General features: G+C 38.7%; 1 protein-coding gene across 15 annotated transcripts in view; it reads right to left on the bottom strand.

Annotated features, from left to right (window-relative positions):
- The window catches only part of mbnl2 (muscleblind-like splicing regulator 2), a 104,425-nt gene that overhangs the window by 21,124 nt on the left and 62,032 nt on the right, over nt 1-21,269 (bottom strand). For 11 of the 15 annotated variants that reach the window (XM_067986559.1, XM_067986557.1, XM_067986565.1 and 8 more), the window contains exons 3-7: nt 14,586-14,750; nt 13,607-13,810; nt 11,974-12,237; nt 2,388-2,441; nt 1,552-1,702 (exon numbers count right to left, since the gene is read on the bottom strand). In XM_067986559.1, coding sequence (XP_067842660.1) covers nt 1,552-1,702; nt 2,388-2,441; nt 11,974-12,237; nt 13,607-13,810; nt 14,586-14,750 — 838 coding nt within the window. The remainder of the gene's footprint in view (nt 1-1,551; nt 1,703-2,387; nt 2,442-11,973; nt 12,238-13,606; nt 13,811-14,585; nt 14,751-21,269) is intronic. The other 4 variants (XM_067986567.1, XM_067986568.1, XM_067986569.1 and 1 more) reach the window with 2 other exon arrangements.

The raw sequence follows: 21,269 nt of genomic DNA, 5'->3' as shown, positions 1-21,269 counted from the left end.
TAGTAATCGTTCATATAAATAATCAAGACTAAGAATTTTTATGCATAGTTTCGATTATCAGCAATAACAATTTATTTTCAATTTAAAGAATAATTTGGTGTATAGTTTTTCAAAAGCATATACCAAATATAATTAGCAATTCTGAATGAATCATATTTAGCAAATTTGCAGCACTGTTGTTGGTGAAATGTTCCACGCATCTAATCCCGTGTCAATGAAGTACTGATTGCAAAATATTGATGCAATGATTAAATGGCAAGTAAACAAAAAAAATTGCCAAGCACTTTTCATAAGGATTTTATCCCCATAACATTTAAATGAGTCAACTACTGCACATAAAATACAGTTTTTTTATTGCAGCTGGATATTTAAGGCGTATCATATTAATTAAATAATCTTGAAGGCCTAGTGTCAGTAAATTTAAACTTTTCACAGATTACCAAGATTTTTTGTTCTTCTGGGTAAGAATAGCAATTGGTAGAAAAACAGTGCCATTCTGTTGTGAATGTTCAGACAATAAATGCAGAATTTGGCTTGTAACAGGGACTCTCAGTTTTTTGCTTCTGGGGCAGCGCAAGTGATGGGCAATATTTAAATTTATTGCCCTGGCTTTTCCTTTTTTCCAATTAATAAGTTATCACTAGCAATAACTGAGAAATTAGTAGTGGTAATTGATTACACTTAGGATGGACTAGAAAAGGCAATCAGGATGAGAAAAACTACCAACAAATCTCCTATTTTCTCAGTTTTTAAAACATCAGCAGAAAGTAAAAGCTGGCTTTATTTCCACAACAGTATCTCTCAAAAATAGAACATGGCCAGGAAACGGCATTTGAATATTTTAATTGGCGTTTAATGGCAGGAGCAGTAGTTAGGGAGGTTTACCATTGGTGGTAACCGGTTACTGCCACCAAACAGGAAATAAGCTGCAAATCATTATTATGCACAGAAATAAACACCAAGAAAAACAGTAAGCTTTAAAGATGCTAAAACACAGCACCTTTTTATATGTTAGGTATTACTGGTTAACATGGTCCAATCTTTTTAAATCAAATATGCAGGGATTTTGCTTTCAATGCATTGTACGACTCATTAAAATTATTTGTTTTTAAACTGCACCGGGTAAGCCTACCACCACAAAAGTGCTGTACAAGTAATTAAAAGAATTTTTTAATTTGATGAAAAATACAGTGAAACCATCCATAAAGACCATCTGTATAGAAAGACAACCTGCCTCGAAGTCATTTGATATAATTCCAAACAAATTAATGATTCACATAATTTGAACCAGTTTCAAAAGGAAATATTCAAAGGACAGGTTTCACTGTACAGCATCAAAGGTGTTATCTGATGGGTCTTGTCTTATCAGAATAAATTAAGTACAGTATTCTACTTCATGTAGCATGCTGTTGTAAGTGCTAGCAATAACAAACAAAGTAAGGTGTAACAAGCATAAACATACTTTTGAATATTTAACTCACGCAGTAATGGCTACATTATCTTAATTGATCAAGTCAACAGTGCAATTTTATAAGGGGTAAAAGGACATACCTGTTGGAATAAATGTTGGCTGCTGCAATTGTGCATTGGCTAGAGCCTGTTGGTAGTGCAAAACACTAGGATTAAAGATTGTGCTGGTGCCATTGCTTTTTTCAAGGGCTGGTCTCTTTGGTAAGTGGTGAAGAACACCAGGTGGGAAGGCCTGTGAATGAGGGATTTAGTAAGACAAGTACAATAAACACAGAAAATAGAGAAGACAGTATGAAATTCCTGTCATGCACTGAAAGTATATTAGGCAAAATAGCATAAAAATGCTTTTGTCTGAAGACAGGCTTTCTGTAAAAGGTACAAGTGTAGCTTTTTAGCAAAGCAAAACAATGCAGCAAATTTTATGCTGTGATATTTAGTGGTATTACATTACACAACAAATAAATCTGCATTATTTTAAAGCCTAAACTTGTTCCTTAACCAAAAAACATACATTTAATGAAAATACTTTCACTAGATTGGGATTTGGGAATGCAGTTAACAATTTAATTAGTGCAGAAAGGTACAAGATCCGCACATTACAATGCTACCAAAACACATCAAACTAATTATCATGAATTTAAACTACAATATGTACACTCAATAGTGTGCAGTGAAGGCTATTTGCTGCTACACCTGAAATGCAAAAAGCAAACATCTGATACTCAGAAAAATAACTTTACATTTAATACAGTGTGGCTTTTTAATGACCAGTTCACATAGTTAGTATGAACATTATATCCTTCCAACAAACATCTAATAAGTTTATAATAAAATTAAAAATAAAATCTATTAAGTTATCGTACTATTTTACTACAGCTACAGTGCATGCAAAGCAAGAAGGTGAAAGGTCAAAGTACCAGGTCAAAGGTTGCCTCGAGGGGTCGTTTCACAGATTTGGCAGCCGATTGAGTCTTAAATAGCAGGCAGCGAGCATATGATGGCAATGGACCAATGGGGTTCAAGCGTATTAACATACAGGTAAACAGCAAGCAGAAGTGCATCATGGGAACAGCAGTACATTGCAGGTAGGTGAGGAGAAAAAACAAAAAACAAAACCCTGAATGCAGTATACAACATACATAACACATAGCATGCATAAAATGAGTTGTCAAAGGTTGCAATTATAAATACTGAATTAGTACCGTACAGCAAAATAAGCATTTACTGTACCTTTGTTAAAAGCATAAAAGGGAGCAAAACACAAATATCTTTTAACTATTACTAATATCAACATGTGCAAATATGTGTGCAATAATCATATATACTTATAATTAAGTTATTGCATCTTTCAGGCTCTTATGAAATATGGAACTACACAAAGATGGCTAGATTCTGCATTGCTCATTTATATGTATCTTTAGGAGGCAGCAAAACATTAAGAGACCACCCCCACCCCCCATCATCACCCAACAAAACAAACCGTCCCACCATAGAAGTCTTGAAGTTATCTATGTTATTTTACCTTCCATTAAAGTAACTACTATATCATTACTTTCCTTTTTGGAAAAAAAAATGCTGGTGGTGAACCCACAGGGTTACCAACCCTCCCGGATTGTCCTGGAGTCTGCCAGAAATAAAGATTAATCTCCCGACATTCCCGTGAGCAACCTGGGAGAAAACTTGAGGCATTTTCTTTTCTCGTTTCGCTCTGGCCAGACTTGCAACAGCAGTGCTGCAACATGTCCAGGATGTAATGTGACCGCAGTGCGTGCGAACTTCGGTGAAACCATGCGGAGGTCTCCATGGTTTCTGGAACACAGAGGACCAATGGCAGGAGTGTGGGGGTGGGATGGTTGGAGGCAGAAGGTCAATGAAATAAACCCTCCCAGAATACATTCCATCCAGAGTTGGCAACCCAAGGGACTAAGCGGCACTGCACATTTTAACATGGTCTGTTGGGTCGACAACCTGTTCTTAAATCTACCCTAGGCTGATGGTCATGAAAATATCCCCCTCTCGTCAGCTGCAAGAGTTCAAAGCAAAATCCTTGTGGGTAAGAGTTCACAGCACAAAAAAAAACGCCCATAGTTTGCAAGTAAATTGACAAATTTTAATTCGAGCCAGAAATACCACTAATGTGAAAAGGGCACCTGGGCTGCTCGTGAGGTTGAAATTAAAAGATTGCTGGGGCAGGAAGTCTTAATCTGCAACGGTCTACACTATATTTATATAGTAACATTTGGTTCTGACACAAATGACAAAAGTAAAGAAACATTCTGCTCCAGTACCTACAAAACTCACCTTGATGCTCATATGCTCATATAATGTGGCTTATAAAAATGGATATTTTCATGTTCACATCTGAGAGCATTCTATGCCTTCAGCGATTAACAGTCACAGCAAAAATGCAATGGAAATGCATTTCATGTTGTAAACATACTTTGATGCAATGCAAATTAAACAAGTTAATTCTGCACCTTTTACTGAGGTGTGGTGCAACTGAAGAGAGAGACAATTAATACACTGCCCAGATTCCACCAAAGCAGAGTTGCTTTGAAACTCAGTGAAATTATGAAAAATTTAATTGACAGGTAAAATAAGTAACATATTACCTCCCAAATCACTTTTGCCCTAAGTTTGATTTATTCTTTTTTTATTGGGTGCAACAGCCACCTGGAATCCACTTGCTTTCCAACAGCCTTCCAGGATTCCAGTGCATCAAAAATGTTAGTTTCTTCTTCACTCAATTCAAGGTGCAGACAAATGACACCAAATCAGTACAATAATGCTAATAGATAAATTAATTAATTTTAAGGCAATCATTGATCTCAGATGTGCCAAAATGCTCATTTTGAACAGATCAATAAAGTACTACTTTATTATGCCAATTACTTCATTTAGCTGTCTTACAGAGTAAAACCCTCTCCATATTAACCTAAGTAGTTGCATAGCAAAAGTAGAATGAGCCTTGACTTTTGCACATCAGCCAAGTGAACTGTAAAATAAGGCAAAACATAATCTATTTCTCAATTAGTTATACACTGCTTAGCAATATCAAACATATTCCTAGACAGATGAATATCCTTAGTTCTGTCAATATCTTTGCTGTGTAAACATCAACAAAATGATACTTTGCCTTTAAAAGGTAGGTAGATCTTAGGCAGCTCTATCTTTTTGAAATTCCAACTTAAAATTTAAGGCAACAATCTTACTCTACACGTGGAGTCATGACAAGTGCGAGTTTTCAAAGTAAGGAGAGTCAGTATCACTAAAGATGAGTTCAAGCAGGTCAGACATGAACTGTCCCAAGAAGCTTGGATACCAAACATAACCTAATTTTCCACTAGGAACCACAGGAACAGAAGTAGGCCATTCAGCCCCTCAAGCCTGTTCTACCATTCATTTAGATCATGGCTGATCTGCATCATAACTCCATCTACCCTCCTTGGGAATCAAGGGATATGGGGATCGGGCAGGAAAGTGGAGTTGAGGGAGAAGATCAGCCATGATCCCATTTCTACTCCTGCTCCTATTTCTTATGTGTTTATGTTGGCTTTGTAATCCTGGGGATGAAATTCTGTTGGATGTGTCATCCAAGATCAGTAACTCCTCAGGACAGCTTTGATAATCTTCACTTTGGGCGTGGCTAGAACATCCGAGAGGTTCTACACCAAATCTGGAGTACAGCAGGGACGTGTCCTGGCTCCAACCCTGTTCTGTTGTGCAATGGACTGGGTCCTCGACTGCATCTGTGCAAATATCGGCATGTCATGCGCATAGTCTAGGTCAGACCTCTTTTCTGACCTAGACAATGCGCATGACATCATCCTTCTTGGTCAGGACCCGAGGGAAGCATTGGAGAGCTTTCAGCGCGAGGCAGCCACCTTTGGGCTATCGGTTTCTTGGGCAGTCATTAATCGTCACCACTGAACATTACCTGTCTCGGAGACAAAGTTCCCGTAAATCAGGCACTGAAGATCATAATGCAGATCAGGAAGGGGGACCGACTGACCTGCTCCAGACGAGAGGTGGCCACAGGGTCGTCCTCGGTTAACCAGGCAATATCAGGTCAGTGGAACTCAGATGTCTGGACTGAAGCTATCCAGCTGTTTAAATGGAATTGCTTACTTGAGGGTGGAAAACTGGTGAGGTGCACAACGAGTCGCCATCTGCAATCGCCAGTTTTCTACCCGTGCCTAAAGCAAATATTACCCCTCGTGACCAACTCAAACTAGATGATGGATCTCAGAGAACAAGGACTGCAAATTAAGAATAGCTAGGATATCGGTCACCTCCTTCCCCGATAGAGTTGAAAGAATTATTCAGCTACATTTCAAGCAGGGAAGAAACCTGAAATAGACCTTCCAAGGATATTTTATCATCGAACTGCATATGTGGCACTTTATCAAACACCTTTTGAAAATCTACCACATGCATTGCATTTCCTTTACCAATACATGTAGTTATTTCCTGAAAGAACTCCATTACATTTATAAGACAACTTACCTTTTATAAATCTGTGCTGGCTGTCCTTAATTAACACACATCTTTAAATGAATATTCATTTTATTCTGTATTATGGTGTTCTGGAAGCTTACCCATTACTAATGTTAGGTTGAATGGTCTATAGTTACCCCGTTTAGCCCTTTCTCTCTCTTTGAACAGAGGTGTTATATTGGCAACCCTCCAGTCCTCTGGCACAACTTCCATATCCAATTATGTTTGAATGATTTCACAATTTTCTGCTTGCAGAATTAGGTGAGAGATAAAACAGGAAAGAAAGGGAAAGTGAAAAGTACTTTTTTTTTTTGAGTCAGCCAGTTCTCTGACATGCAGGAACCCATCACCATCTTTAAGTCTCCATTTCAAACCACTGAGAAAATCCACAATCACTTGTAAGGTTTACGTTTGCCTAATATAGTGTGCACACTCTCTCCAAAGGGATGCATCCCATTTATCCAGGTCCACAGAGCTTAGGTACAGGTTGGAAGAGCCAAGATTTAGGGACCTCCAAGTGTCCACAGAGGCACTGTTGGAGTTTAACAATGCGGAACATTGGAAAGTGTCCCACTGCCTATGTGGGGTGGAACACCCGACCCATTAGAGCTTTGATCTACAGGGAGCCGTGAGAAATACTTGGATTAATTTTAACTAAACTATTACCAGTATCTATGTGAAGCATATGGTATAAAACGGGGTTACGTTTATTTAATTTTTCCTCCTCCTTTATCCACCAACTTTCTTCCCTTTTCCTCTCTCGAAGATGTTGATTCCTTGTAATACTGTTCCACACCCAAATAGTTATTCTTCATGTGTGAGCTGGCAGGCTATTCACCCATGGAGGGCATCACAGCCAAACCCATTCCTGTCCTCATTCAACGTACACACAAGCTGCCTGCTAGCAGGAGCCACTAGATAGTGATCAGCAGTGGGAGCGCTGGCGATCTCCCCTCCCTGAACCATGAGTACTGAGGCCAACTGCATAGTGTCCCCACTGCCACATGGCTGGGATCAGCTAACTCAGCACCTAACCAGGAACTGAAACTAGAACTTTCACGGTCTATGTGCTGCATCTACTCACTGTCTTAGCCAGCTGGGGACCCCACAGAAGTGGGCTCTTTCCAACACAAATAACCACTTTACCTTAGCTCGGGTCCACCACCAGCATTAATTCAGTGGAAATGAATTGGTTTACTGGTGAATAATAATCCTACCAATGACGTTGGATGCATCCCACCAATCCTTTAGTAAAATAAATATATATATATTTAATTTATCTATTAACTAGGACATGCTTCTAACCATGGTACAAATTAAGTTTAATATTCAGCCTCATTACAACTGGTATGCCATAAATTCTCTGCACTTAATAAAGATTTCAATTCATTGTTGAAACCTGCTTTGTTACATGTGTTTTGATTGAGCCATGATGGATATCTTGTGAAAAGACCGTTTATCCATCTGGTGGAGCCTTCACTTCATCCTCTAATTAATGTTGGAGTATAACCTAACTTCATCAGTTCTGGGAAACCACCTGCTGAGTATGTAGCACCTGGAAATGTCTTCACGATGTTACAGAGAGGCGATGCCTCAAGAGGTATCTGACTCCCACATTGTAACTAACTCCAGAATTTGCATAATTGTGCCAGCACTTTTGTCAACTGCAAATAGTGAACCCACACCCTTGCCGCCTCAAAATTATACCCCTATAGGGACTGGTGGTGCGTGGAGGCTTCTGATCAAAGAACGAAGATGACATTACCAGGTGCATAATCTGCGGTTCTTCATTTCACACCCCTCTACTGCACCGTAGGAATGTAGCAAGTGGAGGAAAGACACCTGCACAAGAGTCGTAACACCAGCTGTCGGGACTAATCTGCCAAAAGCATCATCTGTCACAGTTAAATCTAGAACATATTTAGTAAATACATGAAGATTGATCCACCTGGCAGATTTCCATATACTATCAACTGATTGAGAAATGCCCAGGAAGTAGCTGAGGAATTGGAGTGGCCCTGGGCTTCTTCCTCGGAAGATGGCAACATTTTGGTTGTATGCAACATTCTATTTAGCTATTTGTTGCTTTACACTGCAGTTTGTCTTGGGTTTTTGAAACATGGGAAAACAATAACTTTTCAAGATTATCTAAGCTGCTATATACAAGTGGCATAAAAACAATGAACATTGTGAAAAAACATTCGTTTTGACTTTTGTAGCAGTGGGAAAAAATGATGGGGCAATTTTTTAACCCAAAGCTTTTAGATAAAAAAATCTTCAGGTGAGTAATAAGGACCAGCCTATCAAATATGCTTGAACCAAAACTAAATAACAGCAAAGCAATTTTCTATGCAAGAAATTTAAATTCACACATTTGAAGAGGTTTGAAATGAAGATGCACTAAATTGTGAAAAAATAAATTACCGTCCCAATTGGGAACCAGTAAAGGCCTAACTGGACATCAACAGGTGATCACCTAATGATAACAAAATCAGTCATACAAGACTTAAATACCCAGAAGATAAACAAATAGAAATATGGTTTAAACCTGCGTTGAATAAATGCTGGAGATACATTCCAAATATGTGAATCACATGAATTGGACTAACAATTCACATTTATATAGTATTCCTTACATGCAAGATGTCTTGAGCGCTTTAGAATAAGAAAGGAAAGGATACGGTGGACACTGAGTATTGGGAAAGGGGAGAGGAGTGGAGAGGCTAGAATGTAGAACTGAAGGCTCGGTCAAACAACTGGCCAGGAACTAGGTGGACAGCACCACAGTGACTGAATAAGTAGTTACCAATGATGGAGGACAGCAAGCGATCAGCAAGTAGTAGTAGTCTGGCATTCGAGGAGTGGAGGGTGCGTGTAGGGAGATACAACAGGAGAAAATGAGTAAGGTAGGTTGGGGCAAAGCCATCGAGGTTGCCATTCAAGAAGATCATGGCTGATCTTCGACCTCAAGTCCACTTTTCTGCCCTATCCCCATATCCCTGGATTCCCTTAGTATCCAAAAATCTAGCAATCTCAGTCTTGAATATACTCAGCCCTCTGAGGCAGAAAATTCCAAAGGTTCACAACCCTGAAAACTAAGGAAAAGCATTTTGAAATTAACATGGCAAGGCATGGGCAGCCAGTGGAGCTTGGACAGGATGGGCTGATAGAAGTGCAGGTGAACATTTCAATGAGTTGAAGCTTGTGGAGTGTTGAGATGGAGGGGCCAGCTAGGAGGGCATTAGAGAAGTCAGGTTTGAGGTGATAAAACATGGACTTGGTTTCATCTGAAGAGATGGCGCAGGGGCAAGCAAAGATGTAGAGGTAAAATAAAGCAGTTTTGGTAATGGGCCAGATGAAAGAGGGGAAATTGAGCACGAGGGAAGGAGAACACCAAGTTTCCACACTTCCTGACTCAACTGGAGAGGACAACCCGGGTTGTGGGGGGGGTGGGGGGAAACAGGACGAACAGTTGATGAAATCATCAAAGCCAGATCCAGAAGATGCTGACCTCCTGGTTACACAATGTGCACCAGTGTAGGTCAAGGCATTAGATTCACCTGTTTCCTCATATCCTTCTCCACAGAATGATTCGGTGAATATCTGAAAGCGAGGAGATCCCAATAAAAGTTAAGATGAGGGTAACCATGAAAGCGCAAGTGCGTTACCCATCAACCACAGTAGTGAGGCGGTGAGTAAAAACATAGACGTACTTCTGGGATTATGGTTTGAGACACTTCCCCATGTTCCTTGGTGGTATACTTATGCTTGCTTTTGACTATCCCATAGGGAGAATGGTCCAAATAAAAAATCCTCCAAACTTTTAGTGGTGGAGCAGAGCAAGCGATGGGTGAGAAGCGGCTGGAGCAAAGAACATTTTGCTGGGTATAACAGCATGGCACAATGTTACAGGTCTTGGGGCTTTATGCAATATTGGAGTAAGGGTGGGGGGGGTCACTTTCAGTACTGCCTCTCTGTAAGGTCATAATAACCTTTGCATGTGTGTGATCAGCATGTGGTTTCCCCAGAACCTTATTAAATTAGGCTAATGTATGGAGGATACAGAAAGAATAATCAGTACTCCACACAGCAATGGCATTATTATACCCCTGGTGGCAACAGTACTGGCAGGTTACATTTATAGTAACTCTAATAAATGCTTCTAAATCGACATAAAAAGGTCAATTCATTTTTTGAATATAGGATAATTGATATTTGGAGGTGTATTACAATGTATTGCTCTCATGGTTTAGTACATTTCAAACAGATAACCCCTCAAATCAAACATTATGATTTTGCAATTAGTAAACCATAATCAATACATTCCAAATTTATAACCCAGAAAAGGTCTAAGTAATACAAATTAATGAAATATTAATGAAATATTATGCATTGAAAATCTACATAATGTGTAATTAGTATTTAGGAGTATTTAGCAGTTAGGCACATGTCGTTCATTATAGATGGTCCATTATCAGAAAATAGCCCATGGCACTTGACCACTTTCAGGGCACAGAATGGCATTTAAAAACCATATTTTAATGAGGTAGAAACTTTTGTCCTATAAAAAAGTGAAACATTTGGGGATCGCCAATGACAACCATTTGAAAAACAAATGTAAGTGGGAGGACGGGGGAGCCAACTGTAATGAATCTGCACAATTCAAACAAACATTGCAGATTCAAGCTCCATAACACAATGGAGTAAAGTACCAGAACTTTATCTCATTTTTAGGTGCAGATTTTACCAATATCTAATTTTTAGAAAGTTATATTCCAGGGATATCAGAGCTCTACATTGACTGACATTTCCCAATGTACTTTTATCACATAAATGCAGCAACTTGGCACCCTCATTGATTTAATGGATCTAGAGCCTGCAAGAGTGTGAACCATTACTGGTCAAGACAAAAACTGAGGACTTTACCATCCCGACAATGTTACAAGACAGTTAAGGTGTCATTTCCACTGTCAACTGAAAAGCTGGATTATTTCCATTGTATTACATGGATTTTAAAAGGAATGACAGGAAATTCAGATAATATTTGTTTTTGTTTTTCCAGGAAGCTGAATCTTATAACATTGTATTAAAATTCATTGTTTCCATCTTGATCACATTACTGCCTAAAGTATATTGTAACTTTGTATCTATGTGCACTACTCGTAGAAGATAAACTCTGCTGCATTAGTTGCAGAGGGAAACTAATTGTATATACTGCAATAGACAATTTATTAGCAGAAAGTGTAACATCAAACCTGAAACAAAGCAGAAAAGAGGACCTTTAGGCATTGTGAAAAAACATTTTTCTTCATTACTCTAAATTATAGTGCAACTGGAAGAAATTAGTCCAAGGCTGGAATATTTTTTCAAATATCAATATCTGGTTCATTTTTTAAAATGTCATATTTACTGTCCTATTTTTCTTGGTTTCCACAACAAATCTGCATCAGAATCCAGCCATACAATGGTACATAAAATTATAGAAAAATACTGACTTATCAAAATACAAATTTTTGATATTGGCTTGATTGAAAGAATTACCACATTACTGTCTCAAGGTTAATTGTGTCAAATAATCTCGTTGAAAGCAACTGCAAATGAACAGTTCTGATCACTGTTAGTTTAATGCTAGTAAGATTTACTACCCAACAGATTCCACACTCAACAATTAATTACTCTTTCCAACTTGTAGATTCTTTTCCCATCAAAAAGAAATTACTTTCTCCTAAACAATTCAAGGTTAGAAATTATTAAGGTTTAAATATACCTTAATAAGGTGGTGGTGGTGGTAATGGTAAAACACCAACACACTGCTTATTAACCCTAATATTTCTGGTCTTCTGCTGCAATTTCCACACTCAAAAATACTACTAGAACAATTGCATCAGACACAGTACATCAATGGGTGATTTTCATCTAAAACACAATCCAACGTAGCATTTTTTGCGAGTTGCACAAAAAGGTCTGCAGTTCATTTCTGGTGTGTTATCTCATTAAATAACTTACCATTGCTGTCGCTGCTGCAGCAGCTGCCTGGGCTACTGCCACAGCCTGGTTGGCCTGGTGCTGAGCTGCCTTTATTTTGGCCTGTAAGTGCGCAGGAGGGTGGAAGTATTTGCACTTCTCTCTTGAGCATCGACCTTTGATATAATCCATGCAGACAGTTACAGTGTTGTCATTGGTATCCACCATTGTGCTGTCCGCGGGGTGAGCAAAGCGGCAGTCAGTCTCACCCCGTGTGCAGTTCCCTCGTTGAAACTCCCTGCAGACCTGCCAAAAAAAAGAGCAGATAGTGCTGTATTTAGGTTTGATGGCATTGTTTAACTTTTAAGCATCCTGAGGCTCAAACAAACTGTAGCTTGGCCCACAAGTTAAGGGTAAAACACAAAAAACAAATTCAGAACAATCATTCATTACTACAGCGTGCAGTGTTATCTCGTCTATATGAATGAACTTCAAATTTAGTATTTCAGAGAATTTGGACCTTTGTGAACATTACCCTCTTGGAGTATACATTGATAAAGAGGGTAAGAACCGCAGGAAATCCAGGGGGACCGTCTATTACTGTGGCAAAATGAGAAGTTTCAAGAGGATGTTATTAAGTCAGCAATCATTATTACTTATGAAGACATTATCAGTTTAGAGCAACTGTACAAGATGCACATATGCTATACTATATTCTAATGATCTTATTGTGCTCCCAAAAAAAAAAATCAAAATCGGTTTTGTTTCCCCAAATCAGAAGACAATGGGCCTTACTATGAAACAAAAAACTCAAATTGTGGAAATAAGTTTTAAAAGTTAAGGCAAAACATACATAAAAATCAAAACTAATTTCCCAACACTGAAATAATAAGCTGCTGGAATTTAAGTCATGTGTCACCTTACATCAACTATTGCAGTTTTAGATTTTTTTTTTCATTTTATCTTTAACTCCTGATCTTTTGACCTGTACTGGGGAGTCCAAACACAGGTCAAGGCTCTGCTCCATCTGATCTACACATGCTTTGTCGTTTCAATTTCCGACCTTTCCATCCTTGGTCTCCTAAACTACTCCAACCAAGTCCAACATAATTTCTGAAACAGTAACCTCATCCTTCTCCTGGGCACTCTTTAGCTCTCTGCTTCAAACATTAAATTCGACAACTTTAGGCCTTACCTGTTTGCCTGCTAGAGTCTCCCATCATTTTATTGCTTTTTTGAATTCATTTTGAAACCATGTTTACCTCACCTTTTGGCTTTCCAACTTATCTCACATGCCTAACTGATGACCTTTGTTTCACACCCACCTTTTAAAATCTCTTTACAGGCTAGCTATTAAATCCATCACTTGTTCCTTTGTGAGAGCAATTAGCATATCTGAACTCTTAACGACTCTACCTGTTGTTCTCCCCTGCCATCTCAATTTTGGTAAGTCTGTAAAGGGACTCCCCTCCTTATCATGCCAGTTCAGATGAAGAGCTCATGCAAAATGTTAACATAGCTTCCAGATGCTGGCTGACTATAATATTCTAACATGCTGAAAATATACAAAGCATAGCACCAATGAATATGGGTATAAGAACAAAAAACAAGAACAACCAGAATCAAGCTATATTTACATTTCTGATGCTGAATTTAATTGATGTAATGTTTTTACCTCTAATCGGTCTGTCCTCATGTGCTTCTGCATGTTTCCTGTTCCTGTAACCGAAATGGGTGGGCTTCCAGGGACAAGGACAGGGGCACTAGAGAGAATTTCCGTTGGAACTAATCCAACGCTATGAGGCATAGGTGCCAGAAAAGGACTAAAACTAAAAGCATGATGATTTAATCCTGCACCAGGATTCATTGGAAATGTGGCCTGTGGAGAAAAACACAAATATGTTAAAAACAAGTGTTAAAAGGGACTAAGTAGCATAAAAAAAAATTACACCTTGTTATACTTTCCCTTAAACTAAGAATCAGAATTTATTCTGGAAAATTGTTTGGTCTATGAGAAATTTCATTCCCAAAGGGAAGACAGATAGTTATTACTACTGTGGACTTTGCCAATCGAGAAGAAACATAAGAACTTTACAAAAGTGGGTCACAAAAATATAAACTAAACAATGATGGCATTGTCTTTTCAATATAAAAATTTAAACCAGAGAGCCAGAACAATTAAATGTAATGGAAAATACAGCAGGGCATCCCATCCTGGGACAAGAACATAAGGGCACCTCCAAGATCAAACCATAGAGCTTTAATTGTTCCCAGGGTGATGCTAATGGGGAGTGGATAAATGCGTGGGTAATGTTAACCATTCTGGACAGGCCCAAGGTAACTTGCTTCTTCATTCGTGGGAGGCAGAGCTGCGTCCAGGCCGGCGCCAATGCTACACCGAGTAGAAGCTGTGTGAATGCAGCCTAGGGATAATTATTTCCATTTTTACCCTCCCACCTGTGGGAAGACACTTAGCCTTCACTTGGTGCCTTCTCGCAGCAGTGCATGCAAAGACAAGGAACTAAACAGGGTGGGGGGCAGGGAGGAGGAGAAAGGGGTAAATTGAATCTGAGTTCCGCCATCTATTGGTGCTCCAACTTACTGTACCACCCTTTCAAACAAACAGTCAGCTTTTGTTTTAAATATATACTTACAACTGGCTGAATTTGTGTGCCTGGCATCATAAACTGCATCTGCTGTGCCAGCATAGCTGCAGTTGTTTTCTGTTGTATGAGATTGTTACGTCCATTAATTTCTAACTGCGTTTTTAAATGCATTGGCGGATGAAGATATTTGCAGTTTTCTCTTGTGCAACGACCCTGTCATGAAAAACATTTTAAAGGCGGTTTAGAAACATATGTAATATTACATGTAGGCAGTCAAGCAGATTTACGGATTACATTATCTACTCTCTCCCCCCAAAAAATGCAATCAGGTTTTATAAAGTGGGTGCGAATATTCATCTAACAATTTAAAATGATAATGCCAATGACAAGTAGCAATTGTACAAAATGTTCCTTTTAAATTGCCATGGACAAAAAGTGCTTTCATCTTCTTATGGTTAAAATGTTTGATTTTAGGGTATTCTCAAAATTATGGTTTATCATTAAATTGACTGATGTTTTAAAGGAATGTCTGAAATTGTCATTTTCAGGGGACAACCAACAGATGTGTTTGTGTTGGGGGGGGGGGGGGTGGGAATAGGGAGAGTTAATGCTATATACATCTTAATTGCATTCTCTACAGAACAATTCTACTAATTTATGCATATGAAACATGGTTAGTATAAATCTCAATTTACTGCACTTTTTCAGTAGGTCAAGTTTTCAGAAGAGGCACCAACTAATTTACCATGCTCTGCTACAATAATTATCAGGTAGACATCTGATTCTAATGCACAATTTGCAGATTCACAATATCACTTTTATGAAATACAGCGTGATCAACAATTGAACCAAAGCACCAGCCCACATTTCAATCCTTTAATTTGTTTTGATCTTTTCTGTATTTTGAGTTGATATTTAATCAATTATAAAATAAACCAGGCAACAGTCTACAAAGAGATTGGTAGGAAACCAATTTCAGTTACTTGAAAATTGACATCACATGGTATGCATAAAATTGTTTATAAAGCATAATATTCAAAAAGGAATCTTGTGGAATTACGAACTGCACTGAAATTTTCACTGCGGAAAATAAATGGACATCTGTTTTAAGGAAGAGAGAGTCGGTCTTCTGTTATAACAAAGCACATAAAAATCTACTTGAAATGTTGCAGATTTCTGCACTACTTGACATTGGCAGTGTAAATTAATTCTGTCTGCATTTCTCTTTCTCTTCATTTCTTATTTTCTCATGCAAGAAATATCTCTGTCCATACAACTACTTGTGATTTTGTAAGTTGTTCTGTAAACCATTGGTCAAGCACTTCTCGCAGAGATAGTGAGCTGCCTGCCTTATTGCAACTTCAATATATTCACGTGTAATGCATTTTCCAAAAACAAGGGAGATCTCAGGAAATTTGTTAAACTACAAAAACATTTCCAATGGAGTATCTTTTATTATATTAATATACATTACTTCAATACATTAACAGCTAAATTTTAATTTCACAGCACTCACTCCAGCCAGCTTACTGTTGAATCTCAGACATGCTGGATGCAAACTGATTCAAGCAATGGCAAAAGGGCCAGAAACAGGGGAGGGGGGGTGTGATGTTGCACCAGTGAAAAGCCACGGTTGAAGTGACTAGATCAGAAATACAGTTCCCCGCAAAAGAAAGGTGCACTTAACTGCTCTTAATAGACACAAGATAAACATTTTGTTAAACAATGTCCAGCTGTCACGATTAGGAATTATTGCTTATTTGACCTAGGAGGAACATGAACTCAGGTTCAGAATTTTTAAGGGTTCGTTCAAGGGTCCAGCATCCTCTGTCACCTTCACTGGTGCCTTCAAGACAATTAGGAGATTGGTATGCTAATGAACTCATTTGAAACTTAATAAACGTAACGGTTTTGATGACTGTCTTATCAGATTGAGATAAATAGATAAGTTGTTAACTCATCAGGGTACGCTAGCCTGATGGTTATGGTACTGGACTGGAAAACCGGAGGTTGAGAGTTCAATTCCTAGCATGGCAAATTGTGAAACTGAAAATCAATAAATCTGGTCATTTGTGGGCTGGTACCAGGTAAAAGTGAACATGAAAGCTCCTGGGTTGTTTTTTTAAAAAAAAAGTGGTTCACTAATGCTCTTCATGGAATGTAACCTGCAACCCTTGCATGTTCTGACTTACATGTGACCACAGTCCCACGACTCTTACTGCCCTCAGAGCAAATAGGACATTAAATACTGCCTTGCCAAGGAGAAATTTTAAAAATTCCAGTAAACATTCACACATTAAGGATTGGCATGTCATAACTTTGTTTCTCTGCAGAAACTAGTTTCAAGAAGCCTATTACTCGGCATGGGTGGTAAGCAGTTTAATTGGCAGATATACTGGCCAACCCTTGGGCAGGGAAGGTGTCAAATTGCCAAAATTCCTACCAAGAGGAGCCACACAAGTTCACAGTCAGTTGAGAAAGGCAGGTAAGGCTCAGGCCAGTTACTAAGGGAGCTAACCAGGGCAGTGTGGCGTATTTTTATTATTTTCTTTATTACGAGGAGGAAATGAAGTTTGGTGAGATTTGCTACAACTGTTACTCCATATATACACTTACTGACATTAAAATAAAGCAGTTTTACAAATGGTATCTGGCCTCATCTCACTAGTGTTAATCATTCCATCTTCCGGAAAATTGGGAAGCACGTGTGCAAAGACGATATTCAATTCATATAACAATTGTGTCCCATTGTTACACTCTTCCGGGTTACACTACAGACGTTCAGATATTGGGTAGCAAAAGTAATTTCTACACCATGAGGGTCATGGGCCCACTTAGGGGAGAGACCCAAAATTTGTAACACTGGCACTAACATTTCAAAAAATATCAAGATTTCCCTTCTGCACTCAGTGCTGAAGCTACAAATGCGTTCTTTATAAAGCTTGCGGACATAAGACTAAGGCGATATCATGAGGTTGCCAAGACTTCCAGCGCTTCAATCCTAAATAGCTCTTCAAGACAGATGCAAGATAAGTGCCAAATCTCCTTGACACAAACACTGCTACAGTTGTTGAAGATTTTAATTCTCTAATTATAGTGTGGAAGCCAAAGATAAGTGAAATCTATTGAAAAAAATCATCAACTGGATGTGGATTTTTACATTTTCAATAAACCAGCCATCTAAAAAGTTTTAAAAAATGTATCTGGATTCATTGGGGAGGGATGTCTGTACATGTAGCAGTTATCAATCGTAAACTCTTGTATGTCAGTTAGTTAGTGGTTGAGTAAGGGAAAAATCAAAAGTTACAGCCAAAACTGCACATTTGCACAACTAAAAACTTGTCTGGGAACTGTCTGGGGCTGACAATTAAAAATAAAATTGACAGATAACATTGCCCTTTAAGTTAAGTGAGCCAGACCAAGAATTCTAAACTGGCTGTAGCAATAAATCGAGTTTTGCCATACATCGACTTAAAGCCATGATGGGCCAGAAATTGTTTTCAAAATAACAGTGAGCCCAACAGCGCTCGCTGTTATTAGTGGCGAAATTGAACAGCAAGTTCCGGCGACCACACATGCGCAGTCAAATATGGAAATCCGGAACTTGCTCTTCCATATTCACCAGCGATCTATCAGCTTCACTTTAAAGGGATAACGCTGGCTGCAAATCAGTAGAAATCAATGGATCAGCACTAACTTGCTCTCCTACCTAGTCGGAAACTAACTAACTTCGCCACAAAACAGGCAGGTTCAAATATATCAGAACTAAACTAAGTTTTGACAGTGTGGTAAGTCTTAATGACTGCCAATGTAAATTTTTTTTTCACTTTTTCTTTTCTGTCTTTTAATTTGATATTCCTTACCCTCTCTATTTCACTGTCTCTAGCTCTCTAACTGTTTTTACAATGATTTTACTGTTGTAGCTTTCAATTCCTGGTTTTGACTCGTTGCAGCTTGCATTGACTTTTTGCAGCTAGTCAATAATGCTGGAATCTGATTGGTCGAGAAGTGAGAGATCCTCTCGTCATTCACATGGGTCCTAGCTTCGCGGGAGTTAATGCTGGACTCCTCAGGTTCGCATTAGAGGAGATTCCTGCAGTAAGTTTGTGGGGGGAGTATAAGTCTATGGCGCGGCGAGCACCGTTTGGTCGCCACTTGGAGCAATTTTCAGCCTGATATTTAATCAAGTACATTATACTGCAGTTATGGATAGTTTGGAGTTATGAAGCTGTAATTTAATTGAGGGGTTCAGATCATATCAACAAGAGTTACATCTTATTACATGCTCTCAATCACCTTTAACATGTTATTGTTTCAATACAATGAAAGCAAAGCAAAATGGCAATTAAAATTTACGTCATAGTTTGATTGAAGGCAAAGGTGTCTGAAAGATAAATACTACAGAATCAGTCATGTGATCCACAAAATGGTATCAAACCAAAGCAGAGTGAATGGGGTACAAAGTTGACTATTGGGAAATGCACAAGGGTGCCTTCATCGATTTTTCTTCTCATTTTCCTGTAATCAGCACCTGTACCTGCCAGCTGACATCAGGAGAATTTCCATGCAAACTTACATCTTACTTCTCCATGGTTGGAGCACCACAGCTCTATGCAAGCACAGTGACATGTCAAACTGAAATTAAATATAAACTGCTCACATTAAGTTTTTAAACCAGATTAAACCACAACTGACAGTTTGGAAATCCAAGGCTTCCCCCACATCCAGCATATTAATAGACCATCATTTATTCCAGAATTATTGTTAAACTATTGTGGCTGGAGATTAAAAACAAGGCTGGACTTGAACAGAAAAGAGCAGCAGCCAACTAATGCATTTTCTTAAAGTATTCAAATTAACTTTTACATTTTGTAGCAGCCAGAGTCTAATTTGATGAATGCTTTCTTTCTGCAATAAGCACACCCAGAAATGCAGCTTGGTGTGCTGATGGCAAACTTTTAGATCTTTCTGATAATATACGGCATACGTGTGTTACTACACTAAATGCTACGTGGGCTACATTTGTAATACTGGCTTCCACTCAATGAATGGAGAATGCAATCTTGACATTATTTAGTACACAAGTTCATTCACAAACTCCCACGTTTGTTTCCTTTTTCAGTTAAGGACCACATAGTTGCACTACAGTAGCTTTAGATTAATATATTCTTTCGTAATGTGGTGTATGGTGCTGACCCCCATCTCGATGAAAAAAATCTGCCTCCACTTGTCGATCATCTATCACACTGCATTTGTATATCTGCAGTGTCCTCCTATTACCATACTGACCTGACTCTTAGCTATTTCATCAGATGAACCTGACAATATTTAACTCCTGTAGCAGCACATAACAATTACCCACACAGCACTCTGCAACACTGTACTTGCTTTTCATACTGATTTATGAGGTGGCAAAGAATGTATAATTTGCTGCATCTATGGTATCAAACCAATCAGTTGCAACAATGTAGAGAATCTTTGTCTCTTATAGTATCTAAATATTGATCTGTCCACATAACCTTAGACAATAGCAATATTGCCACATCTATTCCACTAAACCTGTAGAATCTATACTTAACATTCTTGCAAAATCTATACTTAATAGTCTTGTATTCAGTGTTCTGAATAACAAAACTGTAAATCTGTATCACAAACAGTTGTTTCTACACATCTGTGAAGGTGGAGGTAATGATAAAATTGCACACGGAGAGTGAAGACCAAGTACAAAACAGCCATCACCCCCGCCTCAAAAAAAATTCACCCTCAACCCCTTTGTCGTTGCAAACTATCGCCCCCCCCCCAATCTCCAAATTAACATAGGCAAGAGGGCCAAAAAGTGATAAAGCTAAGTGGGGGAGGGGGAAAGAGAAAGAGAAAGAGTGGGGGGGGAAAAGAGAGGAGAAATAAACTTCTCTATACATTAATGCCAGGAATGTTAGAAATAAATTAGAAGAACTGGAAGCATGAGTGCAGCTAGAGAGATATGATGTAGTATCAATTAGAGGCTGCAGCCTGAGCAAGATTGGGAGTTAAGTATGAGAAAAGATTTTTTTTTATGAAGGAGAGAGAAAATAAGGGGGTAGTTTTAATAAAGTACAGTAACAAGGCAGTAGAAAGGAGGCAACTAAATGAATGTAATCAGCAGGTGGAATTACTATGGGTAGAATTATGGAACAGAAAAGATGCAAAATGCTGTAGGAGTATTTTATAGACGTCTGATGACTTGATGAAGGAACGCATGTATATGCAGTTGAGGAAGGCCTTCAAGTAGAAAGATTTGGTAAGTAATGGGGGATTTTAACCTGCATATAGATTGTACAGAAATAGCAGCACAAGGGAATCGATATCCTGTCCCACACTAAGTCCTATTCGCTCACCCACCACCCTGTTCTTGTTGACTTACATTGGCTCCTTGCCCTAAGGTATCAAATTCAAAATCTTGCTAGTCTATAAATCCCTCCATGGCCTTGCTCTACCCCATCTCTAATCTCCTCCTGAATGCTCCATTCTTCTGACTCTGGCCTTCTGCACATCCCGTTGCTAGTGGCATAGTTTTCAACCCGCTTGGTCCTACTGTTTGCAATTCCCTCCCTAAACCTCTTCGCCTCTCCCTCCACCTTTAAAACCTTATAATCTATCTCTTTCACTATATTCAGTAACCTCTCCCAATCCCTCCCTTTGAGACTTGGTGTCCATTTTCCTTACATCCGTTTGTGAAACACTTTGGGATGT

The sequence above is a fragment of the Heptranchias perlo genome, chromosome 6 (assembly GCF_035084215.1).
Source record: "Heptranchias perlo isolate sHepPer1 chromosome 6, sHepPer1.hap1, whole genome shotgun sequence".
Lineage (NCBI taxonomy): Eukaryota > Metazoa > Chordata > Chondrichthyes > Hexanchiformes > Hexanchidae > Heptranchias > Heptranchias perlo.
Note: the sequence above shows the minus strand (reverse complement) of the source record. Positions and strands in the feature narration are given on the sequence as shown.